Raw genomic sequence first — 27,414 nt, 5'->3', positions numbered from 1 at the left:
TAAAGAAATAATCATTTTATCGTGCATCAGACTATTTCATGGGGATGTCACAATGGCAAGGGGCCTAGTATAAAAATTAGAGGATGGGGTAGGGCAGCAAAGGAAGTAGCAGCATCCCGAGCTGGGGCTTATCCAGCCCTAGGCCTCAGAGGACATCACCTTTGTCTTGTGGAGACTAGTGGAGAGGGTTTCGGGCAGGACTTGGATCCTCCGGCCAGCTTCTAGAGTGGGTGGGCTACGTCAGGTATGTGCTGGTTCCACCTCTTTATTTGGGACACTTTGGATGTAGGTGTGTCCAAGGAAGCTCCGTTTTCCTGCAGCTGTGGGTCCCTTCGGCCTTTGGGTTGCTGGTGGTGGCAGCAGAAGGGTTGGGCAGAGGTTCCTAGAATCTAGTCTCCTTTACACAGGTCATACCCTTCAGAAGCCCAGAATGGTCAGCCTTGAGAGAGTCTCCAGGCAGGTGGAAAGGTGACGCCTGTGAGCGGACACAGACCCTCTCACTTCTTCTGGGGCACTATCTGTAATACCAGCATCCAACCTGGACCTAGCAGTCCCCTGGCTCTGGGCACAGGATCCGGGGTTGGGGAAGAGTGCCTCTGCCCTGTCTCTGCAGGGGGAGGGGTCTCCCCTGTTTCCTTTGTCTGGGTCTGGCCTTTGCCAGTGAGGGCTAGCATTTTCCCTGGCACTGAGCAGACAGCTGAAGAGAGCCTGCCAGAGGAGCAGTGAGCCCAGCTGGGCCGCTGTGGGGACACTTAGTGGGCTCAGCTTTCATCCACATCAGAGCCTGCCCGCCCCACGATTACCCCTCATTCCAGTGTGGCTGCAGCATCTCACTTGGTTTTGGCCTTCTTCGTGGATGGACATTGAGCAGAGAGCTTGGCTGGGGGCCAAGGGTGTTGACCCTCTCAGTGAGGGAGCCAACACCAGGAGGCACAAACCGCAAGGCCTGGAGGAGAGTTTCTACAGGCTGGAGCCTGTATTCTCAAACTGGGACTTTGAATTCAGACGTGGAACCCTGGAGCCAGGAGCTTGGGGTCTGAGAACCTCCGGTGGGGATCTAAGAACTCAAGATCTCAAACCAGGAGCCTGGCGCCCCATTAAGGGGGCAGCTTGGAGACTGGGCCTCCGGTGAGCTCCTCTGGAGGTTGGGAGCCCTCCTGAGAAGCAGCAGCGGGGTCAGGCCGAACCTTGCTGTGTGCATGTCCTACTCACACAGGTTGGCCTTGTGCTCCTACCGGTTTGCTGGGCATAGGGCTGGGCCCAGGCTGCCACTGCTTTATCTGGGAGACTCTTCCTCTGTGCCCAGGGTCCCTGGCGGCAGGGGTGCCTCAGCTGCTGACCCCCTCACTTCATCAGCCCTCTAGCTGTCCACTGCTTCCCGCAGAACCTGTTGTGCCCCCTGGAACCATGTGGCCTTTAGGCCTCGCCTGTAGTCTCTGGCTCCTGTTGCTTCCTGGCCCCTCTTCCTCCAGGTAGTGCCCCTCCCCAAGGCTGGGACCCAAGCAGGCCTTTGGGTAAGGTGCCCAGGAGGAGCCTTGGCTGCAGGGCTCCCCTGGCTGTGCCTCTGCAGCCAGTGTGCTCTGGGACCCGGCTGAGCATTGCCCCCTCTCCTGTAGAGTGAGCACAAGCATCTCTGTCTTGTCCACGTCCCAGGACTGTTGTGATCATCCTCTGAGATGCCCCAGTAGAGGCCCTAGAACATAGTATTTGCTCAGTAAATTTGGTTCAGTGTGTGAAGTAATGGGTGGGAAAGGGCTTTTCACTGGCCGGTTCCTCTATGGGTGTGATTCCATTCTTTATCTCACAGAGGAGCAGCACCATGAGGAGACAGGCATAGAGGTGTCCCTGCAAAGGCCCGGCTGGGACCTCTGATCCAGGATGACAGCTGGTGCTTCTGCCTGGGAGGGCCCGGGGAGTGGCGGCTTCCCCTCTGTGATGGGGAGGCTGGGTGGGCTGGGCTCCGGGGTGGGCCTGGAGCCTTCTCTTGCCCTTGTCTCCTCTGCTCTTCCTGCCTGGAAGGTTCCACAGAGACTGAACCTCCAGCTGCTCATGGAGGGCCGAAGCGAACCCTCTGCCCTTGGGCTGGTATCTGCGCACTCCCTTTCCAGGGGGCTTGAGAGACAAGGCTACAAGGCCGAAGCTGCCAGGGGTCAGGTGTGTATGTGTAGGGGTGCAACTTCCATCAAGATGGCACCGATTTCCCCTGGCCATAGGGCCACCTCCTTCCCTAGATGGCAGGGTCAGTAGGCATGTGGCGAACACTCCTTGTTACCCAGCTTAAGTCTGCGAGTAGAAAAACAGATACAGGTAACAACCGAGTGGTCAGCAGTGGCCACATGTGGACAACCAGAGGCACAGGCAAGGTCCCTTTGGTCAGTGGCAGCCACAAAGGCCCAGGCTTCAGGGAGGCCCTGCTGGTGCCCTTGGGGCCACCTGCCTGGTTTCAGCAATAAATAACATGAGGACCCAAAAACCAAACCAAAACAAAAAATACAACCAGTATCTTTCAGGGTAGGTGCGGGGGGACTGTTTAAATTACCGGCCCTCCCCGGGCCACGGGGTGGTTGGTGGCGCGGCTGCCGCAGTCACCGGCACGTGTGCAGCTCCACCAGCCGCTGGCACTGCCTGCACTTGACGAAGCAGCACCAGTGGAACTTGCAGCTGCAGCGCTCGGCCAGCTCCACCTGCGCCGTGTGGAAGCCGCGGCCACAGCACAGCAGCTCACAGCCGTCGATGGCCTTGGACGTCTTGTTGCACGTGCGGCCCCGCGTGCCCAGCACGCCGCTGCGCATGTCCTGCTCGCAGAAGTCCGGGCTGGGCTCCAAATACACCAGGTCCTCGTCCGTGTGCGGCTTGAACTGTGCGTTGCGTGGCACCAGTGCCCTGGAGGAGCCCACACGGCGCGGCTCCACCTCGGTGGCGCCATCGAACTTCTCCTTCAGTGCGTGGCCCACCTGGCGGAAGGGCGGCACGGCTCGCCAGCACGTCTTTACCTCACAGGAGCCCGACACCCCGTGGCACTTGCACTCCACCCGCATGTGTGTCAGGATAGCCTGCAGGGGACGGGGAGGGGAGAGGGCCCATCAGGAGGCGGCAGGGGCTGGGGGTCGGGGTGGGGGGAGGCCGCAGAATTGGAGAACGGTTTACTGTCCTGCATCTTCTCTGTATTAAGCACCTGCTGTATACTGGGGTGGGCGGTGAGCTGTGTTGGGGACTTGAAGACCCTGTCCCTGTCCTCGGGGCACTTGGGGTGGAGGGAGGGGAAACGCTTCAGAGGGCACTGTTAGGGGAAGCAGCGGGGGAGTGACGGGAGGGGGCCAGCAGGGCTGCTGCATCCGGGAGGAGAAGGCACGTGGCGTCGGGGGAGGCACGTGCCTCACGTCCTAGCCCTGCTACTTAGGAAGGGTGTGTGCGTGTACATATCCTCGTGGGTGCGTGTCGGGGGCCACACGCTGTTGTGACACCTGCTCGCCTGGCCGCCCCGTAGCCCGCTGGCCCGCAGGAGCCCGAACATTTTCTGCGTGGCGCGCCGGGGGAGGGACGTGCCGGGGACCCCGCCGAGCCCACCCCGCCCGGTGGTGAGGTGGCAGGGGACGTGCTGCACTACCTTCCTGCCGGCCTCGTTGTTGTGGAGGTTCATGAGGGCGCGGCTGGACGAGGCCCCCTTGCTTCTCTCGCGCACGTCCACGAAGGACTGGGAGAAGGCCACGCCGTAGGCGATGTTGTCCGAGCACCCCGACCACTGGAAGCCTGCGGGGGTGCACAGTGGCCGCTGTGAGGGAGGGCGGCCCGGCCCCGCCTGCCACGCACGCCCCCTCCTGCCACGCTTACCCTGCGGGCTGACCCCGTGCACCGTCCGGTCACAGCCGCACTTCTCCAGCTCCCCGCTGCTGCACGCCCGCGTCACGGCGAAGGCCACACCTGCTGAAGAGATGGCGTACACGAAGGCCGCCTCCCGAGTCCCTGTGGGAGGCAGAGGGAGGGCAGGGCTGGGTCCCAGTGCTCGGGCCGCTCCCCCTCCGCGAGCCGTGGTACGTGGGGGCCCCCGGGGCCAGGAGGTGCTCTGAGCCGCCGCTTACACGCGCGGGTGCACATGGCTCAGCCCGGAGCGTCCGTGGGGTGAGCGCCGCACCCTACAGATGCACCCCCCGGCCCACCCGACACGGCCCCGCGTCCCCTGCTCCCAGTACGGGAGTCGGGCCATCGCCCGACGGGTGACCTGAGCCGCCAAGACTGCAGGGCCCTGCGTGCCGCGGCCCTGCCCTCCCGCTGAGGCCGTCTTGCTCCCCGATACCTCAGGGGAGCAACGGCCAGTGCTGGGGAGAGGGTGTCCTCTGCTGCGCGGAGCTTCGCTGTGCCCGTTTCACAGACGGTGAAGGCGGGCTTGGGGAGGGGAGGGGATTTGGCCCCAGCGGCCCGGCGGCGAGGAAGTGACACCACCAGGACGCAGACCCCGCCCCTGCTGCCCGTGCGTCCCCTGCCGCCCCATGACTTCTCAGCCGTTCTATTTTGGTGCCTGCCCTCCTCGCCTGCCTGAATGGGTGTTTTGATCCTCCTAGGAACTGTGCCTCGGGGTGTAGCTGCTGTGGAGCCTCTTTCTGGGGCTGTGGGTGGTAGTGGGCGTGTGTGCGTGCACGCGTGTGTGTGAGTGTGGGGTGCGTGTGCGTGTGGCTGGCTGGGTGTGTGACCAGACAGGCCCTGCTCCTCTTCTAGGCCCTGTGAGGGCCTCTGTGTGCCCGTGACTGTCCTTCTGTCTCTCGCTGCAGTGTCTGTGTCCACAGGAGTGGAGGGGGCAGGTTTTGGCCTCGTGGTTGGCAATTACCACCGTGACACCCAGGCCTGGGCTTTTGGCTGCCCCCGGGAGCAGTTGCCGTGGTCAGATGGGAACAATCACCTCCTCTGTGCCCGTGTCTGTGGGACAGGCAGCAGAGGCCGAGCCCTGGGGTGGGGGGCAGCTCGGGCCCCGATGGCTCAGGACGCCCTGTTCTAGGTTCGGCCCTCGAGCTGGGGCTACAGCCTCCCCGCCGCTCCCTGCTGCCCACCCTCTGCCATTTTGGGCCAGCATCAGGGGGCTTGGCTGGAGCCACAGGGGCCTCGACAGCCTGAGATGGAATCTTCTCCAAGTTAATCGAGGTTAATAGCAGGATCATGTTGGTTGGTTTTGTGCTGTGGCCGCCCAAAGAGGGACGACTTTAGTTTCTGGTATTTCTGGTATTTCCAGGCCTGAACCAGCACAAATCTTTTGCCCCAAAGACTAAGGGGGAAGGGCGGCGGGAGATAGAGCAGATGGGACTGGTAGGGTGGCCCCAGCTCTTGGCCGGGCGTGGTCCTTACTTCCGTTTCTCTGGGCTTTCAGGCAGCCCCTGGTCCTCCCCGTCCCTGGGCTCCTCTCCTCCCGAGGGCCGCGGCCCTGGTGTGCAAGGCTCTCTGCGAGTTTGCTCAGGGGGACCTCTGCCTCATTCCCCAGACCCAGCGTCCATCTCCGGGGGGCTCCAGGTCCCTCTTGCCCTGGTCTCAGGAACAGGACACTCCGTTGTTCTCTGCTTGGGAGTGGGCCTGAAGGAAGAAGTTCTGGAAGGAAAATACTAATAGCAAGAGCGAAGGCTTCTAGAGCGCTCACTCTGTGCTGGGCCCTGCCTGAGCGCTTTACATCATTTACACACTCTTCACACCAGCCCTGTGAGACTTCACCCTCGTTTTACAGATGAGGAACCCGAGGCACCGAGGGGCGAAGCAACGGGACCGACAACACGCAGCCAGGAGGTCGTGGAACCACTATGGGAACTCAGGCAGCCTTGACGTTGCCCTCCTCACCGAGCCCGGAGCCCCCAGGAATACACGTGCAGTGGATCTCTTCCCACCTCCTTCCCACCAGCGAGTGAAGCCAAGAAGGGCTTTCTTTGGTCCGCCTGAAATCTCATGTGCCATGTGCCATGGGCCAAGTCCGGTCCCTTTTGTGGGCTCTTCCCTGGGGATGCCGAGCAGGGGGCCTGTGCTCGGCCAGGAGGCCCCAGAAGGCCCCAGAAGACCTGGGGAGTGTGGCTAAGCCATCATGCCCTCAAATCCCACAGCAGTGGCCCTGTCAGCCTTTTCCAGCTGGCTCCGGGTCCCAGCCCTTGGACTCCAGGGCTGCGGCCCCTCTTGGCTCCTCCCCTCTGCCTGGGTGCCCAGGCTGGAGCCTCGCTCGCTAGAGAGGTGCCTGACAGAGACAGAAGAGGACGGTGGCGCGCCCGCAAACGAGGCAGCGGGAGGCCCCTCGTGTCGTGCAAGATAGCTGCTCCCTGGTCGGGGGTTCAACTGTTCCAGCTGCAGCAGGGAGACAGACCTGGCTTTGTCCTCCTGGGACATCAGAGCTGGCCGTCAGGCAGGATTCTGGAAGGTGCCAGCAGCTGCCCGGCCACCGCCTGCCTCTTCCATAGAGCCATTTGCCCATCCCGCAGCCAGCTCCTTTCTTCCTCCTCCCCTGGCTCCAATGTGGGTCCTCTGGGTCCCACCTCAGGGCCATTTTTCTGAGATGCTGAGGTGGCCTGGGGCTGGGAATTCAGAGCTGTCCCGTGGGCCCAGTAGTAACCACCCTTTCTGAGGGCCTACTAAGTGCCAGGGCCTTTCCATACGCTGTCCACGGCTCATGACAACCTTAGCACCCGGCTCTCCCCGGCGCTGCTCTGTGGAGGAAGGAGTGAGGCTGTCAGCAGCTAAGTGGGAACAGGCGCTGAAGCCTGTGTGACTCAAGGCCCGTACCCTTCTGAGCACGTCATGTGCGATGTCTCTCCCAGATGTTGGAAGGAGGGACTCTGGAGTGGTAAGAAATGTTTGGAGGAGAAGCCGCGGATGCTGAGTTGGGCTGGAAAAGAAGCCACGGGCATGGTGATCCCCTGGGCACCAGGCCGATGTCCCGGGGGAAGGGCCATTCAAACATAACTCAGTTTCCAAAGCTTCCATCTCCCTGGGAGATGGGGCAGGACAGGCACTGGTCCCTCAGAAGGACATTGCCCCGTCCTGTCCCCTTTCATGCTCCCAGCCTGCCTTCCCAGTTTCCTTTGTTCTCTTAGCTGCAAAAGCTCACCTTTTCTTGAAACCACCTCCAGGAAGTCTCTTGGGATGTGAGAGACCATGTAGGACAGGGGAAAGAGTAAATTAAGACTCTTACTAGTGGCATGACCGTCCTCTCTGAGCCTCATTGTCCCAACTCGAACAAGGGGAGGAGAGTGCCGCCCAGGCTGGCCAGACCCCACACTTCCTGCCCAGCATCTCGGGCCTCCCAGGGCTGCCGGCGCTCTTGCTGGCCTGCCTGCCCCCAGGACCAGAATCAGGCCGCAGGTGCTTTTATTTTCTCAGTGTCTTGCGTATTTGTGTGTCCTCTGCAGCCAGACTGGAAGCTCCCGGGGCCAGGTTGTGCCCATACTTCTCCTTTGCCCCCCAGCACCCAGCACAGGGCTGCACACACAGCAGCCCTCGGAGACAGGAGTGGGTTATTGGGAAAGAGTCTGGATAGGGCTCAGGCCGCAGGCCTGAGATCTACTCCTTGCTCTATCACTTCCTAGATGTGTGATTTCAGTTTTCTTGTCCTCAGAATGGGGCTAATAGTCCTGACCCCAAGAGGTGGTTATGGGACTCTAATGAGGTAAAATCTAGAACATGCTTAGTCAAGTCCCTGGCACATAATGGGCACTCGAGACATATTTTGTGATTATTGTCGTGATTAATGCCATTTTATTCATTTGCTAACAGATGTCAGTAGGGCACTTAGTGGGCTGAACGCTTCCTTGGGGTAGAGATACTTCCTTGCTTGCTCCCCCACCACTTATTGGTCACCCGTTGTAAGCCAGGCCCTATGCTACACACTAGGGCTACTGAGGTGACTTTGTCCTCAAGGAACTCCTGGTGACGGAGGATCTCTGGGAACCCACCCCAGCCCACCTGTAACTAATGATGACACCAAAAGGCTGGCCTGGAGGTTCCCCAGAAGGAGGGCACATTCTCAGCCTCATGGGGCTCACCATGATGCCAGTACTGGGGATCAAGGTGAGAGCAGAGGTTTTGGTAAGTCACAGCCTGGGACTGAGAAGCCCTCACATCTTAAAACCAGGCTGATGTTACCACAGTCACTAAGGAAGGCGTCTAGATGACGTTAGACATGCAAGGGATGGAAAGGCGGGTCTGGGTTCGAATCCTCACTTTGCTTTGACCAGTGCACTGCATCACCTCCCTACCATGGCAGCCAGAGGCTGGAGGGCCTCGGGGCTCATGGAGTCCCCTCTCTCGGGACAGGCCTCTGTCAAGATCACAGAACAAGATGCGAAGAGACACAGCGTTACCCACAGATGGAGGGAAGAGGAGAGGAGTCTGCAGTGCCTTTCTCACCTCCGCCTGCCATGCTCAGGCCGGCCTGCTCCGAGAGGCCCGTATATATCCTGCTCTTGGTGACCTTGAACTTCTGCCAGACTCTATGGCTTCGCCCTCCTATCCTCAAATCCTTTTTATTCATTCGACATGTATTTATCAGTTACCTACTATGTGCAGGTGCTGCTCTAGATTCTGGGACAAAGCAGTGACTAAGATGTAGAGAGGACATCCCACATCTGGTCCTTAACCCCTGCTTGGCCAAGAACTGCCACCTGCCCCCATTCCTGGGTGCCCTGGGTGCTAACCTCTCCAAATTTCTGCTAGATTGTCAGCCTAGAGCACACAGTTTGGCCCTCAGTCACTCGCTGTCCTCATCGGTCACCATTAGCTCACGTCAAGCTCCCCTCCGTAGGCCAGGAACAGGGTGACCTCCGCTGCTTGGGGGTGTGGGGTGCAGGGCTGGAGGCTAGGAGACCTCAGGCAACATCAGCCCGGGGGTCCTGGGGAGCCAACTAGCCCTTCAGAGGCACCATCTCTGTCTGGCAGGAATCCCAGGAGGTGGGTCCTGGGATTGTCCCCACAATTGTTCCCTTATGGGAAGGATGCTAAGGCTAGGAGAGGGGATGGACCTTGCCTGAGATCTCAGAGCCAAGAGTTGGCAGGTCCCGGAGTTGGGTGTATCACCACCCTCAACTTGCTGAGCCTCCCTTTTCGGCAGTAAAGTGGGGGACACCACCCCATGTTCAGAGTTGTCCTGAGGGCAAGATAGCACAGGAGGCTGTCAACGAATGGGGTTCCTTTTCTTCTCCAAGGATGGCCTGGCTCCTGAGCCTCCTCCAATGTCTGAGGCCACGATCCCAGCCAGGCAGCTCACGAATGTGGGCACCAAACCAAGCTCTCCCTTGCCATCACCCCAAAAGCTGGTGGCCTCAAAGAAGGCCTACCCAGACTGGCTGCTGCTGTGGCTGTCCCCAGTGACAGCAGCTGGTGATGGGCACGGCTCTTCTTGGGCCAGGGTGTACACTAAGTGCTGCCACACACTGTGTCACGGGACCTTCGTGACAGGCCCTATGTGCTCGTCTGACAGGCGAGGACACGGCGGCTCAGAGTGACAACCCCTCACCCATGGTCTCGGCTGCTCCTGCGCCCCCCTCCCCACCCCGTCCCTGCAGCTGCCTCCTCGGCCCTTGGCCCTTCTGAGAGCAGCACCTTGTGCCGGCCAAGCCCCTCTTGTTCAGTGGAGACAAACTAAGACTCTCCCAAGAGGACTTTCACTAGGGAGGAACACGAGAAATACAAGAGTGAGGAGATGGACGAACAGAAGAGCTCGGACTCCTCCTCCAGACACGCCTGACGTCTGCCTGGTGGGGCCGGCCTGGAGTGTGGGTGCCTTGACTCGGCCCTGGGGGCGCCGGACGCTCGAGCAAGCCGCTCAGACTTCAGTCCAAAGTGGGTTTCGGCCACGCCTGGAAGGATTCAGTGTTGCCCCAAACTTGCAGAGCCAGGGATGGGCCCGTCTTTGGTTCCTGCTGCAAACACCGGTGAGGAGGGCACTTCTCCGCGGGGCTCCTCCCCGGCCTCAGGCCAGCACCGACCCCCATGCCTCCCCTTCTACGCCCTTTTGAGTCCTTGCCCAGACTTGCTCTCTGTTACTGGATGACATCCACTGGCTGTCCCCTCCGTGCCAGGCTGTGCCGTGTGCCGGGAAACAGGTGCATGACACAACACCTGGCCATGGAAGGGTCAGGGTTCAGGGATCGGGGAGCAGGGTGAGGGGACAGGCATTGCAGTTTAGCCTAGAAGGTGTAATGAGGGGTGCCTGGTGACTCAGTGCTAAGCATTTGACTCTTGATTTCAGCTCATGATTACAGGGTCGTGAGATCGAGCCCTGGGTGGGGCTCCACGCTGGGCGTGGAGACCACTGAAGGTTCTCTCTCCCTCGGCCCCGTCCCGACACTGCGCATGTGCATGCGCCCACGCACTCTTTTGCTCAAAAAATAAAAATAAATAAAAGGTGTAATGGAAGGTGTGTGAACACAAATGGTTTAGACGTGTGTGTGTGTGTGTGTGTGTGTGTGTGAGGTGTACTAAGGGGCAGGGAGAGAGGTTGAGAAAGAGAGAATTTGATAAGGCAGGTGGGTTAAAATGTGAACACTTGGTGAATCTAGGGAAAGAGTATTATGGGAATTCCCCTTAGGAAAAACCAAGCTCACACATACAGAGAACAGGCTGGTGGTTGCCAAAGCAGGGGTGAGGAGGTCGGGGAGACGGGTGGGGGCTGGGGGACGGGGTCAGAAGGTACAAACTTCCAGTTACACAATAGTAGCTCCTGAGGATGTCAGGTACAGCGTGGTGACTACGGCTAATAATCCCATGTTGCAGATGTGAAAGTTGCTATGAGAGTAGGTCTTAAAAGCTCTCGTCACAAGAAAAAAAAAATGTGAAAAAAAAAGGAATAAAAACGTGTAACTGTGTGTGGTGATCATAATATATACAAACGTGGAGTCGTTACGTTGCACACTTGAATGTAATGTTGTGTGTCGATTATACCTCAATAGAAAAAGAAAAGTAAATCCATCATTTAGAGGTGGGGAAAAAAACTTTGTAATTTTTCCCGGTAAGCTTGAAATTATATCAAAACAAAAAAACACCGGAAAAAAAAAACCAAAAAAAACACAAAAAGCAAAAAAAAAAACCCAAACCACCCTACCCCAGCATGAGCAAAGAGCTTCAGAGCCCAGAGGAAAAAGCAACCGCCAGGGTGTAAGAGCTGGGAAGGCACAGCGGGGAGGGGAGCGCTGAGCTGGCAGAGAAAGGGGGGTGAGTTTTTGGGGTGGAGGCAACAAACAGCACGTGCAAAGGCACGGGGCCTGGCACACGGGAACCCTGACGATCCGGCCACCAGTGCACCTACGGCTCCAAGCACCCGCTGCACACGAGCCTAGTATTTGGGCCTCCCCAGGCGGTGGCCCCAGGGCCCGGCCGCGCACCGTCGTCCCGGGAAGACCCTCCTCGACGCGGCTCCTCACTGGGTCTCCGCTGCTTCTCCGGAGCAGCGACATCCGGTCACGGCAAGCCCGATGCTGCCTTTTTGGTCTCTGCCAGCTTCCAGGAGAATTGCTTCCAAATTTCGATCACAGTTGGTTCCCGACAACATCCGAACGCTCTGCCACGAGCCCGGCAGCCCTGGCCGTCCGGGACCGCAGGTGCCAAGACAAAGGTTGGCCCAGGCTGTGCCCTCCCGCCGCCTCGCGGGTCAAAGGGCCCCGGCGACCGGGAGTGGCTCCGGAGTGTCGGTTTCACGCTCAGGAAGTAGAAACAGAGGCAGCTGGTGGCAGCCCTTCCTCGAGGGCAGCAGCTTGGCCCAGTGACCTCTCAAGGAGCCTTCCAGTTGCATGGAACGTTCCCTCTGCCCTGCCCACCTTCCTCTGGCTTAATGCCTTCTCATGTTTCTCATCGCAGCGGAGGCCCAACTCCTCAGGCCAGCGTTCTCTGAGCACCGGCCTGGCCAGGGAGGCGTGTCCCCTGTGTTCCCCAGGCTCCCACGTCCCCTCCGTCACCGCATCTTCTCGCTGTGGGCAAGAGCAAGACCCTGGAGCTGGACGGCACGGGCTCCAGCCCTGGCTCTGCGGCTTGCTCGTCCTGTGACCTCGGGCAAGTTACTTAACCTCCACGTGCCTCAGTGTCTTCATCTGCACCGTGAACGCCTATCGCAAGGGCCGGGGGAGTCGGTGTTTACGTAAAACCGTGTCTGGTCCCCAGTCTGCGCTGCTGGTGTAGAGGCCTCTGCCCCTCCTGGGCTTGACTTGACTGATCCCAGGAGGACAGAGCAGGTGCTGCTCTTCCTCGGCCTCGGAGCTGGGCATGGGGAGGCCGTCCACATGGCCCGCCAGGGTACAGACGCAGGTGGGCTCGCCCAGGAGGCCAAGGGTTGAGGTCACACAGCAGCATGGGGCTGGGGCGGCGCTGGAGCCCGGGTTCACCCTGCGAGGGACTCTGGGCCAGGCTGTCCTGTCCCCCGCCTGAGCCTCAGTTCTTTCCTCTGGAGAACGGGGACCGAAGCGCTGCGGCCCACGGCGCGCCGCCCACACCAGGAGCGGCCCCCTCGGCCGGGCTCGCGCCCCCCGCCCGCCTCCCCTGCTCCCGTGCACCCTGGCCTTTAGCTCCCTGAATGACAGGCGGCTCCCGACGCCCCTGCCCGGGAGATGCACCCCCCCCAGCGCCCCCGAGCCCCTCCCTCACCTTGCGTCACCACCTTGCCGAAGACGGGCAGGGAGTCGAGCGTGGAGCAGTTCCAGCGCCGGTTCCGGAACTGGTACTGGCACTCCTCGATGGCCAGCTGGGCGCCCCGGCGCACCGAGTCCATCACCTCCAGGTTCCGCTTACACATCTGCACCTGCCTCTGGATCAGGCCCTTGAGCTTCTCGCACGTCTCCTCTTCCGAGATGCTCCCCACCGAGGACAGCTTGGCCAGGTACCTGGGGAGAGGGCGGGGGGTGGAACGCCGTGCAGTGCTCCTTCCTCCTCCTTCCACTGCCAGGCGCAGGCTGTGCCCAGCCCATGGCTCTGGGAACCGCCTCATCCCGCTGACGGGTCCCGGCTATGACTCCTGGAGCCAGGGACAGACCCCCTTGCCTGGCTCTTGGGACCAGAGGGGGAAGCACCGTCTTGCATAGGAAAGCCTCTTCCCCAGCCAAAGCAGGCCAAGCCCCGGGAGGGACACGGACGGAGCCCCCATGGGACCCCTCCTGGCCGGGGGTGCTGCACTGGTGTCCGTGCCCTGATGCTACCTCAGATCTGGGCCCTGGGCTCTGGCCCCTTCCTGTCCCTCTGGCTGGGAGGCCACAACCACTGCCCTGTGTCTCCCCACTACCCTGCCCCACCAGGCAAGGGCCCCAGTGACCTAAGCCCACCTTCTGGCTGCAAGACCAAGCCACTGCCAGCCACATCTCGGGGTGCCAGATGGAGGCCAGCACCAGGGCTGTGCAGCTGGGGGACTCGGGCCAGCGCAAGGATGGTGGCAGGGGAGGAGGGCTTCAAAGACCAAGTGTGCCGTGCTCTTCCCTCAGCCCCTTGAGTTTTTACAGCCTGGAGATGGGGCAACGGTGCCATGGGGTTGTGGTGAGGATCCCAAACTAGGTCATCTGTCAGGGTGCCGGGGACCAGGCCTATGGGGAGAAGGGGGCTCCAGAGCGTCCATCTCGGGGGAGGGCAGGAGACAGCACTACCGTTCACTGAACACCCACCATGTGCCCTGCACAGCGGCAGTCCCTGCTTCCTGCTGCAGCCTCGGCCCCAGTCTATGAGGTCATAATTATTAGGCCCATTTTATGGATTCCAAAATGAAGGCTAAGAGGGTGCCAGGACCAAGGTGACACAGATAGCAGGTGCCAAGGCTGACCTGCAGCCCTCTTCAAGCCCCGAGGCCCTTCCTCCTGCCTGTCCTCCTCCGTGGCAGGTTGAGGGGCCCGGGCGGGCTCTGCGGCACCGGAGGACGGACACTGTGGTCTGGGCCAGGAGGCGAGGGAGCTGGGAGCAAGACGCAAGAACGCTCGCCAGGATGGGAGCAGAGCCAGGGAACGGCCATCGGAAGAAGCGGTCCCTCTCAAGGGGAAGAGGTATGCATTAACCGAACACCTGCTAGGTTCAGGTGTTTTGGGTCATGTGGAGGGACCGGCTCAGGGTCACCTGGCTTGTGAGGGCAGATCTCGATTGAAGCCCAGGTCCGATAACCCCACGACTGTGCTCCAACCACTGCCCCTCAGCCTGTCCCCGCTCCCCACTGGCATCCTTGGCCAGGGCCACGTGCGCCTAGTAGGTGCCCAAGTAGCAGCTGAACGGCGGAGGAGGGCTGAGGAGTGGACTCTGAACGCCTCCTCCCCCTTTCCCTGCCTCCGCTTCCACCCGTTCCGTGGGAGATGATCGGCTCCCTCCCAGGGCAGGGCTGTCGGGGGCTGCCTTCCAGATTCCTGGAGTACAGAGTACAGAGAGTCGCACACTTAGGGAATGTTCCCTGACACATAGTCTGGTCCAGACCCCTCCTTTTACAGGTGAGCACAGAGAGGGAAAGGGGCCTTCCCACCACCTCCCAGGAGGAAACCCAGACCCTGGCTCTCCCCTCAGGCTCAGTCACACTGCTCAGGAGCTGGAAACACAAGAGAGTGGGCATCCTGCTGCCCTGACTCTATTAGTGAACCAGTCACACACCCCCAGGGCTTGGCCAGGAACCCTGGTCTGGGGGGAGGGAGGGTGCTTTCCAGGGCACAGGGGCGAAGATGCTGTTGCATCTATGAGGGAAACTGCACGAAATTTCTTGTCCAAAGAAGGATCAGAGGGGAAGGTCACCACTCTCTGGGACACGGTTTTCTCATCCGTAATGCAGGGAGCTTAGCGCTGCTTCTGGCTAAGTCAAGGAACTGTCATCAGGGCAAAAGGGGTCCTGTGTGTGTGTGAAAGATGGTCTGACAAGGGGTCTGAGGCAGTGGGGCAGGAACTCGCCATCTGTTTGCTGAAAGAGGTGAATGAATGGAGAGCAGATGGAAAAATCCGCAGAAAGCCCCGTGGAAATGGAACTTAGGACCGGGCTAAGGACTTTACTTACATTATTGCATTTAGTCTCTCAGCAAGCCAATGGGCTCTCATTTTATACAGGAGGAAACTGAGGCACAGACAGGCGCAGCCAAGTAGTTTGCCTTGTGCACAAGATCAGCCAGCGAGTAAAAGGTTTTGAACTTGGACTCGGTTTTGCCTGACTTCAAAGCCATTGGCAGACACACTGTTGCTCTAAGCGGCCCAAGGACTAGAACTGACCGCCCTGGGCAGAAGCCGCTGGTTGGCGGGCTCGTGGGACCTAAGGATGCTGGTCCGGGTGCAGCCGGTGGGCTGCCCGCTGGTCACAGGCTCCCCGCCCCCGGAGGTGCGTGAGCAGCAGGTGGATCCTGTTTGTCAGGTGCGTGGGTTGGACCAGAGGGATGGTCCTCAAATCTGGTTGTGCATCGAAACATGTGCGGGGTTTGCCGAAAGCGCAGGTGCCTGGGCCTCCCTCCAGGCGGGGCTGGGTGGGCATCTGGGCTTTTCACACATTCCCAGGAGCATCTGTGAAGCGAGACTGGCACGGGAGAGCACTGCAGGGGAAGCTCTTGGCTAACCACGGCGGCGTCTCCGCCTGCACCCGAGGGAGATCTGAACCCGGGACCCACTTCCCTCCTCACGGTCGCATCAGCCACCCCCCACCCCCAGCTGTGGGGTCTGAGTCTAGCTTTCTTTATCCGAAGTGGAGATAATGGATCCTATCCCGGAGGGCTGCTGTGAGAAATCAAGGTGATCTGATGCGGCTGGTGCAGCTGGGCTCAGCCGGGCACGCCGCAGGTTGCTGTAACCGTGAGGACCCCCCTTCCCCGGCAGCACGGCTGAGTAGGAGGTGGGTGGTCTTGGGCTGAGTCGGCCCGGCCTTCCCTTCCTCCCCCATGTTCCCTGCCTCCTGGGGGACCTCCCTGTCGTCTCTACCAGGTCCTGCCTAGGGGATGCACAGAGACCCGTAGGGTCGGGGCAGGAGCCTGAGCCTCCTAGAGGGGAGACAAGTGCCGGGGGTGGGGGGGATGGTTAAGGTGCATCCGGAAGGGGAGGGCGCACACTTGGCTCCTCAACCCTGTCTGGGTGCTTCCCTTGCCTGGGCCAGCTGGGGAAAGGGGGTCCCCTGCGGAGCTCGTCCCACCAGGTGCTCTCGGCCTGCAGGGGGCGCCAAGAGCCCAGCTACTGGCCGGGGGCCAGGTCCACGTTTGGGAGGCAGCGAGCCAGCGAGGGCACAAGGAGTTGGGTCTCACGTTGGGTCCTTTCCTGCTCAGGCCCAGGCCTGGCCTCTTGGATAAGGGTGGGGGCCCCTATCCCCCGAATGACATGGGGGCACAGAGCTGACTACCCATCTCAGCCCCTGCTCCCTCTGCGTCCAGCCAAGGGGCCGGGTCAGGATGTCCGGGCTCCCGGCTCCTGGTGAAGGGAGCTGTTCAAGGGCGGGGGTTCTCTGGGTAGGGACAGCAGGCTGGGGAGGCCTGGCTGAGCCACCAGCCCACAGTGTGACCTTGGGCAAATCCCCATCCACTTGGAGCCTGTCTCCTGGTGGGGACAGTAAACTGGTAGGTCTGTGTGGCCGTTCCCACTGTCAGAGTGGCAGTCCTCCTCCTACAGACGGGGACCGGGGGCGGGGGCCTGGCCAGGCGGATACACGGAGCCCCTACGGTTAAATGAGAAATGAGGTAGACCGGAGGAGCTGCCCACCCCTCTCTCCTAGGTTCAGACTCAATGAGGGGAGGCAGCCTGAAATAACAGTAGTAGGGCTTTAGGGGTGAGCTGCTGGGCTGCCATGGCCGTGAGTCACTGGGACAGCTTCCAGGAAGAAGCTGAGAACCCTCTTCCGCTGAGGAGCGTGCCTGCCCCTACGGCTGGCACCAGTGCCACCCCCCAGCCCCTGCTTCATCTGGCTCAACAGCTGTCCCCTTCCGTGCCCCGGGGGGCACAGCTCCACCCCACCCCGACACTCCCAGATCCCAGGGTCTTGCCTGGGAAGGGGTGGCTGCTGTGGCTGGACACGCAGCTGGGGATGGCGTGGAGAGAGTGGGGACCCCAGGTCCCATTACAGGTCCTTGCCCGGATGGCTTGCCTGTTCTGGTGTCTGGTTTGGGGGCCTGGCCTCATTTTACAGAGGAGCAAACCGAGGCCCAGAGAGGTGGAGTGACTCGCCCCAAGTCACGCAGCCAGTGAGTGACCGGGAACTCGGTCTCGCCCTGTTTGACGGCTGCGGGGGCTGACAGTGCCTTGAGCGGCCCGTCCAGCGTGGCCTCCTCCGTGCCTGGCACGGCACATGGCACACAGAAGGCGTTGGGTAGATGCCTGCGGCGGATGGAGGGTCTGTCGCCTCCTGGCAGGGCCCCCAGGGTAGGGAGGGGCAGGGGTGAGGAATAGGGTGGGGGCTGCCCTTGCCTATCAGCCTGCTGAGCGCTCGGAGACCGTGAGGGGTTGGCCCTCTGGCCCTGGGGGCCTCGGAAAGCCCCTCCCCGCACCCTAAGGTGGCCCTGCTTTCTCCCCAGAGATACATGTGCCACTCCATGACCCCGGGGCCGGGCCGGGCTCCAGTGTTGGCTGCACAAGCCACTCTGGGGAGACAGCGCCTCCCGGGCGCGCTGTGTTGGCTGTCACTGGGCTGGGCTGGCCAGGCCTGCGGAGGGCCCCGACCATCTCTGCTTCTTCCCCCGTTCTGGTCGCCTTGCCCCAGCCCAGGCTCCTTCCTGCCCCTGCTGAGGACAGGCGTAGCAATTTGCCACCTGCTGCCCCCCCCCCCCCCCCCGAACTCTAGCCACAGCCCTGCCATCGATCAGGTTACCCTGGCAGCCCGGGCCGCCCCGGCTGCCGCTGCCAGGCAGCCCGTGCCCCCATTTCCTCAAACGGGGGGCTGCAGGTCCTGCAGGCTCCTCCCAGGAGGCCCTCCCCGCCGGCCCGTGTGCGCAGCCTGCATGCAAGGCTGGAGGGCCCTGGCCCTGCCAGGGAGATCAGATCCTCTCGGCCACCTGCTGTTTTCATTAGAAACTAAAATTAGCTGGGCTTGTCCCAAGCTTTTCCAGGTTTGCTTGCTTTTTAAAAAAAATATACAAATTCCTAGAGGAAAATCCGCACCTCTCCGACTCCTCTCCGGCTCTTACTCTGCGCGTCCAGAGCAGAGGGGACGGGAAATAGCTGGAGCGTTTGGGAGGCCAAGCAGATCAGTGTCGTGGGTCCCGGCCCCGCGGGTGTCCAGGTGGGGGCTGGGACGCCAGCCCAGGCCTCTCTGCCCCCTCCCTCTGGCCTCCCTGCCTGCCTGGGCCACATTTAGAGCCTCCTCAGGAGTGGCAGTGCCTGGGACACCAGGGAGGAAGGAGGCCAAGCCGGTGGGAGGAGGAGCCGGAAGGAGCCCGAGAGCCTGCCCAACAGCGAGCCGCCCGGCGAGACCCTGCCGGGTGAAGCACCCGAGCCGCAGACCCCACCCAGGACCGCCCTCTCCCCGGGGGCAGCGGAGCCTGGCTTCCCAGGTCCTCACCGCGCCCCTCAACTGTGCTCGGGCCTTCGGGTGCTTCTGTCCCCCCACAGTCTCCGAGCCCTGCTGCCCACTCCCCGACGTGGTCCTGTCCCGGAGACCTGTCCTTTCGTACGGCCCACAGTGTGGCGCACTGTGCAAGGGAGAGACGGCCGACTGGGGCAGAATCCCGGCTCTGAGTTCCCAAAGGCAAATTAGTGAGCATCTCCGAGCCTCGGGGTCTTCATCCGTAGAATGGGGAAAACAATAGGGCTTGCCTCGGGAGGCTTAAGTGGATTAAAGGGTCACACAGTAGACACTGCCCCCCTCTCGGCCGCCTTATTACGTTATATCATATCATTATGGCCTTCATTAAGATGTTTACGCCATCATCATCGTCACCATCAGCACCGCCGCCTCCAGGCCCCTTCCTGTTGCCTTGAGCTGGGCCCTCTGCTGGACCGCAGACCATCCTGCTCATTGGTCTTCTTTGGCTCCTTCTACTCTTTCAGACCTGGGTTCTCCAGCCTGAGGGAAGGACACACTCCTGCTGGGAGCGGTGGGTCACTTCAGCCTCCCCCCCAACTGGACGGAATCTCCAGATGGAGCATGTGCAGCAAGAGGATGTGTGCCAGTGACTCGGGCCCATCGGATGGACCCTCCAGGGACCAGGAGTCTGAGAGGTAGGACGGAGGGGAGGGCTGTTAGGGGATCAGAGGCTGGGACACTGGGGTGAGGAGACCAGGGACAGTGGGGCCCAGAACAGGCTCAGTGTGCCCCGGGGGACTTGGGAGCCCTTTGTGGGATGAGATTGGCTGGACGGGAGGGACCTTCCGTCCCTTGTCACCTGTGCTCTTCAAGCAAGTCACATGCTTGACTATATCCTTGCTGCAGCCATGCAGGGTTGGCCAGGAGGGTGTCATCCCCTCCATTTTAGAGATGAGGTTCCGGGAGGCACGAGCTCAAGGCCGTGCAGCCAGTCAGGGGTGGTCAGCACCTAGATCATTCTGGCTCCTAAGCCTGGGCTGGCGGATCAGACTCTGAGGATGGCCCAGGGTGCCCGGGGCATGACGGTTCGGCAGTGACAGTGATTTGAGGAAGGTGGCTCCATTCTTTCACTGATGAGTGGGTCGGGGTCCCAGGGCTTTCCTGCACCCCAGCAAAGGCGTCTATACCGCTCTCAGGTGCCAGGGCTACTGGGGAGCGAGGGGTCTCAGTGGGGCTGCCTGGACGGCGTTTGGCCTGTGGTCTCGGCAGCTTCTGGGGCTGTGGAAGGAGTTGCTGCCAGTGGCCCGAAGCCCCCAGTGGGGCAGCCGGTGAGGAGGGGCCAGCCTTGGAGACACAGCGGTTGTGGGGTGGTGGGTGCAGCCTCCCTCCACCTTCTCCCCAGCCTTGGTGGAACTCGGGAGTCCTCGATGCTCAGGTCAGGTCCCAAGTCCCTTTCCTCGGAGGTTCAGGGGAACGATGGCCTTTCCTGGAGCCCAACCCTCACTCCTGTAGCTCAGGGCACGATTCCCCTTCTCTCTGTCTCCTGGGATTCCTGGCTTCCTTGGCTCCCCATCCTCAGAAGCCTCAGCAACCCCATTTTTTGGGGTCCTTTTTGCTTCCAGTTTCCATTACTTCCCACCCCGCCACACCCCAGCTCTCTACATGGCATTCCCGAGGGCTCCGTGCCCCCACCTCCTGCGCGGGAGCCCCCATTCCACATCCCATCTCGTAGCGTGTGTTCCTGGGGAGCGGGTGGCCGACACACCCAGGACGTAGCCACTCGGACCCGAGCCTGGAGGGCCCCAGAGCTGGGCCAGGATGTAGGACTTTTCCTTCTCTCCGCGGGGCAGGTGTGACTGTGGGGGTGAGTGAGTGTCACACTGAGGGCACTTCCTGACCTTGCCTTGCCCCCTCATGTGGCAGCGGAGAGCTTCTCCCTTGCAAAGACCCACCCAACTCTTGTCCCGGAGAGCCGCTGAACTGTTGAACTGTCCTCCCGAGCTCTGCGAGGGAGCTCGGGGGGCGGGAGCCGGGGGAGCTCGGAGGGCGGGTAAAACCCCAGCTGGGCTGTCCAGGGCGGGTGCTGGCTTTCTAGTGGGTTCCTTGGCTTTGGTGGATCCCTTCTGAAGGCCCCGTTCTGGGAGATCCTGTGGTCAAACTCGCACCCCCATCCCAACGAGGCAGCCAGGACAACTTGGGCTCCTTCCTTGCTCCATTGCTCCTAACCTCCCCCAGAGGATGACTGGCGAGGGTGTGGGCTGCAGGGAGAGCCCTGGGAAGACCGCCAGGAGACCTGGGATGGAGCTCCAGCCCTAGCACTAATGTGCTGCGACCCCACGTGCCTAGCACAGTGCCTGGTGGCGTAGTCTCCACAAGTGAGCATCTGACAGGATTGAACGGGGCTTACTGGGCATGCCCCTGCTTGGGGGTTCACTGTTGCTGGAAGGGGCTGAACGGACAATCTGTGGGGACCCCTCGAACTCTGACAGTCACAGGGGCTGCGACCAGTCCTCTGTGCCTGGGTCCCAGGACTGCTGGGCATCCCTGATGCAAGAGGAATACCCTGCTGCCGCCAGCCCTCGGGGAAGTTTCGACCAGTCGTACCATGATAGGTCCTGTGTGTGACCCGAGTGCGAAATAGGATCGGAAAGGACCATCCAGGAGTCACAGCAGGAAGAGGCCCCTGGAGTTGCCCTGGAAATTTCCCACAGCTTCTAATGGGCCTCTCCAAAGCTCCCTTGTGAGCGTGAGCGGCGAGCTGTTGGGAGGCTCCTTCCTCTCTGAGCACATCCCTCCCTCCTCCTACCCACCTTCCTCCCCTCTCTGCTCAGACCAGGTCCCGTCCACGGCAGGGTTCATGACTTGGTCAGGGGAACTTTTAGAACATAGTTTGGTTTCAAGTTTGCCAGGAGATGGGGGAGGCGGAGAGGGGTTTGGATGGGGAAAGGGGGAGCTGGTGGGGTCACGGCAGGGAGCGAGCCTTCTCCTGGGTTTGGCTGAATCACAGAAGATGTAGTTCGGGACTCAGAGATAAAAGCTGGCAACTCGTGTGGACATCTGGACTGCAACCATGGGGTCCCAGCTTCGCCTTCCAGCTGAGCTTGCTGAGCTCTGCCGAGCTCGTCTGCAGTGGGGGTGACCGGAATGGGGGGACAGTGGCGGGCGGCTGTCACTCGCTTCCGTGGCTCCCAGGCCAACCCTGTGCCCACTTGGCTCCGGCCAAGCCCTTCTTCCCAGGGGGAGGAACAAGAAAAAGAGGCTTGGCGTAAATGCTCAGCTTTGCAAACGCACCCACAGGGCCCGAGTTGGGCGAGTTTCAACAGGTTTGGGGAACACTGTCTTGTCAGATGCTTGCTGAGTTGCTCAATTGCTAATCCAGGGCTGAGGGAAGAAAGTCAAGCCATAGCAGACAGCTGGGTGGTTACTGCCGCTTGAGTAAACCCCTCGGGCAGAGCCTGGTCTCGGGGCCCTGCCGCGGAGGGTGGTGGGGGGGGGAAGGGCTTAGCCGGGCTCCAGGGGGTGCGCCCTGGCAGGGGAGCTGAGGGTCAGAGCAGCAGCCCTGCGGGTGACAGCCACACTTCCTGACACCCATTTGGCCTGTCTTATCATCACCTGAGACTCAGAGCGGTAGAGCGGAGCTTCCCTACTATTCAAGGTCTCTAAGATAGGGCACCCTTTGACAAAAACTTAAAGCCTTCTGGAGGGAACAAGCCCCTCTTCCCTTTATCCATCAGATACTGACTGAGCACTTACTACATGCCAGACACATGCCAGGCACTAGGAGACGTTGAGAGCCGTTTGTGCCACAGCCGTGGCCTTCAGGGGTTTATAACCTTGTAGAAGAACGAGCCACGCTCCTGAACTGTAGTTACACATAATACGAAACAGTCCCATACGCGGGGGATAGAAACCAGGAGATGTGGGACATGTGAGTACAAGTCAAGTTCAAGTCCTGCTTCTGACTTGCAGAATGTCCTTGGGGAAGTCACTGTACCTCTGGGCCTCTGAAGTGGGGCTAAAAAGAATACAGACTCCTTCCCCCCAAAGTGGGGAGAAGTGATGTGGTTCTCATAGGGTCATGGGCATGAAAGTGCTTTGTAAACCACTGAATCTCAACGAGGGGAGCTCTTCACCCCACCCCCCGCCCACCCCCGAGGGACATTTGGCTATGTCTAGAGCCCCCGGCTTGCTACTGGCATCTAACAGGTAGAAGCCAGGGATGCTGCTGAATGTTCTTCAATGCACAGGACAGGCCCCAAATATCAATGGAACGATTTAGGAGACTCTGGTGTAAACTATAAAGGGCTGCGGACGTGTTCGCAAATGATCCAATGTCCAGAGCCAGGGAAGGAGCTCCTAGGAGTGGAGTTTACTGTTTAGAAGGGAAGGAGAGATCCTTTGTAGCTGGGGATTGGGGGACACTTTCTGGGAGGAGATGGGCCACACCTTTACCTGTGGGGCTCCCATGGTCAAAGGAGTCATTCCCTCTGCCCCCCTTGCTGGTCAAGTAGGCACACAGGAGCTTGGACCTGAGACACACACCTGCAGGGAGTCAGATCCCGTGAGGGTGAGATTTCACCCTCCAGCCACCCTGAGGGGTGCCCCCAGACTCAAGTCCCCTGGCTACCAGGATTCGCCAGGCTGGACCTCTCTGGCTCTGTGAGGCTCTGGTGGGGGCCCCGGTTGAAGAGCAGGGCGGGTGGCTGCCTCCAATCCTACTTATGTGACCTGTGTAAGAGTACAGGCTCCCGATAGAACGGTTTGGGGTAAACAAGACCTGGGAGCAGTGGCCTGAAGGCCCATTCTTTCCACCATCCCTATAAACAAGGACACGACTCCCCCATCGCAGAGACCCTCAGCTTCCAGCAGCAGCCACGGCTGCTGTTTCCATCAGCGTGCCCGGCACCGTGCTCGGCGTGCTGTGTGCAAGGGCTTGCACTTGCCTCACAACTGCCCACGGTTGGGCGCCACTGAAACAGATGAAGAACCTGAGGCCCAGAGAGGTTAAGTAACCTGTCCGTGGTCACTCAGCTGGTCAGTGGCGGACCTGGGATGGAACCGCGGGCTGTCTCAGAGACCTGCTTCTTAGGCACCGTCCCGGACTATCTCCGAGTGCAGGATGGGCTCCCCACCCTCGTCTAGTGGGCCTCTGCTGGGGCCCCCGCTCAGTGCACCACTGCCTTCTTCAGCAAATCCACAATAAGGAAATCTTGGCTCACCTATTCCCTGACCCTTCCCAGGCCTTCCATGCGGATTTCAGAGCAATCTGCTGAGGGCTGTGGCCCAGGGGGCAGAAGAGGCTCACCCAGAACCAGCCAGCTGGGGGGCGGGGTGGGGGCGCAGAGCAGGGACTGGAACCTCAGCCTCTCAGCTCTCAGCACAACCTGTGTCGGAGGGAGCGTTCAGGGCCATTTCTGAGCCCATCTGTGGCAGAGCCAGGCCCTCCACCGGTGGCCTGTTTTCATCCATCCATCCCTCCGTCGGTGGTGGGAGCTGCCACAAGCTGTCAGCTCGCCCGGGGTGCTAGACGCAAGTCTAATCGACAGCTTCCAGCTTCTCTGGGCTTGCCCAGGCCTCGGGCGGTGGAGCCTTCCCAGCTCCAGGCTCTGTCCTGCCCAACAGCTGCACGCAGCGGGACACCTGGCCTCCCCCGCCAGGCCACCCGCCCTTCTGAGACAACAGGCAGCACCGTCTCTTGCAACCAGCCAGCCAGCCGACCCTGGACGGAAGCCTGACTCCAGGTACTGGAAGGGGAATGGACACCCCGGCCTGGCCCCTCTGAGAGCACTACCAGCCTTCCTCTTGGGGCCAGACCTCCATGGTGACTCACACGTGAAAAGATAGTGCCAGCCACCATGCCTGGAGGGACATCTGCCTGCCCAGAGCTTTTCCTTCTAGGGGCAGCTTTCGGGTCAGATGCCCCTGCCATTCACCAGCTGGGTGACTTTGGGCAAAGACCTCTGTGATCCCCAATCTTCCCATCTGTGGAATGGGATTCAGATGCTGTCAGGATTTAGATAGTACAGTGGGAGCTAGTGTAATAGTATTTACTAGTATCGTCACGATTCTGCTACCTTCAGGCCAAGTCCCCTCTGTGACCGCTCCGGCTCTCGCTGACCCCTTCCTCTGACGGCAGTAGCATGCGCACCGTTCCACCCACTCGTGGTTTTGCTTTTATCCTGTCTTTCCAGACCCCAAGGTCCTTGGAGGCCGGGCTACGATGCTGAGTCCCCCCACCCCCCGAGCTGGCTCAGTCCCTGTTGAAGGGATGGAGGTGGCTAATAAATACAAGGCAAACAACCCGGTCTTGGAATGTGCCCAGAGCTCTCTTCTCCATCACGGCCTCTCTGGTTTGGTAGGGGTCCCAGGAAGCCCCTTATTCTTCCTGCCTTGGGCGGGGCAGAGACCCTTGGCTCGGGGCCCGGGGTGGAGCAGGAGTGAGCTGGGTCATCCAGAGACCTGCTTCATGGCAACCTGAACCATCACCACTGCACAGAACAGGTTTGCCAACCTCTCTTCTCCCTCCAGGCCGCCCCTCCTCACCCCGCCCCCCTTGATGCAAGCCCGAGAACCGACCTGTTGGAATTCCCCGTGGTTCGCATGACCCAAAACCGGGGCTGCCTCCCTGGCTGGGACTTTGGGCTTGGATGTGGCTGAGGGTGGGTGGTGACACCACCTGGGCCATACTGGCTTGACTCGGGGACCACTTTGGGGCAGGGGTATGTCACTGCCTGGGAATCGGCACTTGGGTTCAGTTCTCCACTCTGGGTTTGGGCAAGTAGCTTCCCCTCCTGGGGCCTCAGTTTCCTCATCTGTAGGAGCTCAAACACTAGATGCCCTTGAAGGACGTTCCACTGTGGATGTCACTCTCTTCCCTGAAGGCCCTGGTCAGACTCTTGGCACTGCCACTTCTTTCTCTGCCTTCTTGTAGCCCTGGGCATTGGGTGGGTCAGACCCGCTTCTTGTTCTTCCAGACGCTCACGCTCACTTCGGAGACCCTGGCTCTGAACCCAGGCTTTCAAGGGGGCAGCTCCAGGGACCACAGACCCCCTGAATCCAAATCAGCTCCCCTCCTCAGCTAGGTGGCCTAGTCCTTGCTCAGGAAGATGGCCTGCGGGGGCAGTGGGGGGGGTGGTGCCCAGCTTTCGGTACACTTTGCCACTACCCCTGAAGTGTTAATCAAATTAAGCCTCCAAGAAAAACAAAAGCTCTGCAGCCACTTTGGGCTGCCTTGGAGTCGCTCGCTCTCCCAACAGCTGGGAGCGTTCCACATCACCTCGGTCCCCCAAGCCCTGGGTGGCTCTGACCCCAACGAACACACTCCTTCCAGCCTGCAGGGCCCCGGCTGGCCGCAATGACCTCATAGCAACAGCCATTGGACACTCGGGGCAATTTCATGGGAGATATTTGTTCTTTAGTCTTGATGCAGAGAGAATTTTTTCCTCTCCCGCGGTCTCCATGGAAACCCCAGCTACACTGTTGGCTATCCCCCTTCCCACCTCATGCTTTTCAGATCAATACTGGAGCTTGGCTCCCCACTGGCTGCCCACAGCGGATGGGGGCAGAGCTCTGGGCAGAAGGGATTGGGGCCGGGGTGAAGTGCGGGGCCTGGTGCACCATCCCTGAGGGGGGATGAAGGATTCCAGAGTGTCCTTGCTTCCCTGTTCATCCCCTCACCAAAGCTCATCCCTCTAGAATCTCCCTCCTTCCACCTAAGACCGCCCCCCCCCCTTCCCCGTCCCAGCCAACCTTCTGTCCCTCCTCTGGGAGTCCCCCGAGCCAGGCCCCGCAAGAGAGAAACAGGCAGGTCACCAGGGCCACCACCCCTCCCTGCCGCCTTAGGTGGGACGAGGCAGGGAGGTGGTGGGCTGCTGTCCCCTTGCAGGGCTGGCCGGAGTTCCTTCCCCCGGAGAGCGGAGAGTGAGGCCGGCCAGCTCCGCCGCGGGCTCCCCGAGGCCGGTGTCCCGGTCCCTTCCCTCCCTCCAGCCCTGGCTCCCGCCCCCCGAGCAGAAACAGGTCCCTGCACGCCTCCAGCCCAGCCCGCAGCGGGGCGCCGCCGGCGGGGAGCTCGCTCCGGGGCTGCTCCCGGACTTCCCGGGATGACTCTGCCACCGCGACGCACGGTCCTTCCCGGAGGCGGGCGACCTGTCAGCGAGCCTGGGCTGCACCCCGAGCCGCGCACCCCACCCGGCCGCCGCCCCGCGCTCGCGCCCCTTCGCTCTCGGGCGCCCCGGGCCGCCCATGGGTGCGGACGCCGCCGCCACCCCTGCCGCCTCGGGCTGGGAGCCGCACCCGGACAGGAGGGGTGCCCGCAGGGAGGCCCGGGGCGGGGGCGGGCGCGGGCCACGGCGAGGGCGAGGGCGAGGGCGAGGGCGGCCGAGGGCGGGCGAGGGCGGGCGAGACACCTGCCGGCGCCCCCGCCCGCGCCCCCGCCCGCGCCCCCGCCCGCGCCCGCGCCGCTGCCCCCTGCCCCCTGCCCCGCGCCGCCTGGCACCGGCCGCCGCCCGCCCGCCCGCCCGCCCGCCCGGTCCGGCCCGACTTACAGCCAGTTGCTCGCGGCGGCCGAGAAGACGGCGAAGACCAGGAGGCGCAGCGACCGCAGGCACGAGCGGGGGCTCATGGTGCCGCGGGCGCCCGGCCCGGGCAGCGGCTGCGGCCGCGGGGGCCTCCCGTCGGGGCGGCAGGTGGGCGCCCGGCGGGCGGGCGGGGGCCGGGGCCGGGCGGGGGCGGGGGCGGGGGCCGGGGCCGGGGCCGGGGCCGGGGCCGGGGCGCGCGGCGGGGCTCTGCCTCCGAGCCTGCCGTCAGCCCTGCCCGTGCTGCGCCCGCTGCCCGGCGCGGACCAGACTGTCAGCGCCGCCCCGGAGCCGGGATGCGGCGGAGGCGGGCGGGCGGGCGGGCGGCCGGGGGGGCGGGCCGGGGGCGGGCCGAGGATGGGGTTACCTGGGCGGGCCCAGCGGCCCGGGACACCCCCCGGGGGCGGGCCGCGGCGGCGGCGGCGGCGGCGGCGGCGGCGGCCGCCCTGGCCCGCGGGACTGGGC

The 27,414-nt window shown here is 61.7% G+C and overlaps 1 protein-coding gene across 2 annotated transcripts; it reads right to left on the bottom strand.

Annotated features, from left to right (window-relative positions):
* Positions 1 to 27,066, bottom strand: WNT4 (Wnt family member 4). 2 transcript variants are annotated; one of them, XM_025447324.3, is made up of 5 exons: positions 26,920 to 27,066; positions 12,589 to 12,824; positions 3,832 to 3,963; positions 3,608 to 3,750; positions 1 to 3,053 (listed from the first exon to the last, which is right to left on the bottom strand). In XM_025447324.3, the coding sequence occupies exons 1-5, from the start codon at positions 26,994 to 26,996 to the stop codon at positions 2,586 to 2,588; spliced, it is 1,056 nt and encodes a 351-aa protein (XP_025303109.1). In that variant the 5' UTR covers positions 26,997 to 27,066; the 3' UTR covers positions 1 to 2,585. The 2 variants fall into 2 exon arrangements, with proteins under 2 accessions (XP_025303109.1, XP_025303110.1); XM_025447325.3 differs by having other exon boundaries at positions 1 to 2,954.
* Between the last annotated feature and the right edge of the window lie 348 nt (positions 27,067 to 27,414).

Source organism: Canis lupus, chromosome 2, assembly GCF_003254725.2.
Source record: "Canis lupus dingo isolate Sandy chromosome 2, ASM325472v2, whole genome shotgun sequence".
NCBI classification, from domain to species: domain Eukaryota; kingdom Metazoa; phylum Chordata; class Mammalia; order Carnivora; family Canidae; genus Canis; species Canis lupus.
This window is presented reverse-complemented; position numbering and strand designations above follow the sequence as displayed.

Bases quoted from the DNA above. Each gene is read 5' to 3' on its own strand.
- WNT4 (XM_025447324.3), bottom strand. From the start codon at position 26,996: ATGAGCCCCCGCTCGTGCCTGCGGTCGCTGCGCCTCCTGGTCTTCGCC. The intron at 12,825-26,919 runs GTAAGTCGGGCC...CCCTCTCCCCAG, and splicing joins GCCGCCGCGAGCAACTGGCT to GTACCTGGCCAAGCTGTCCT. The intron at 3,751-3,831 runs GTAAGCGTGGCA...GCACCCCCGCAG, and splicing joins GCACGGGGTCAGCCCGCAGG to GCTTCCAGTGGTCGGGGTGC.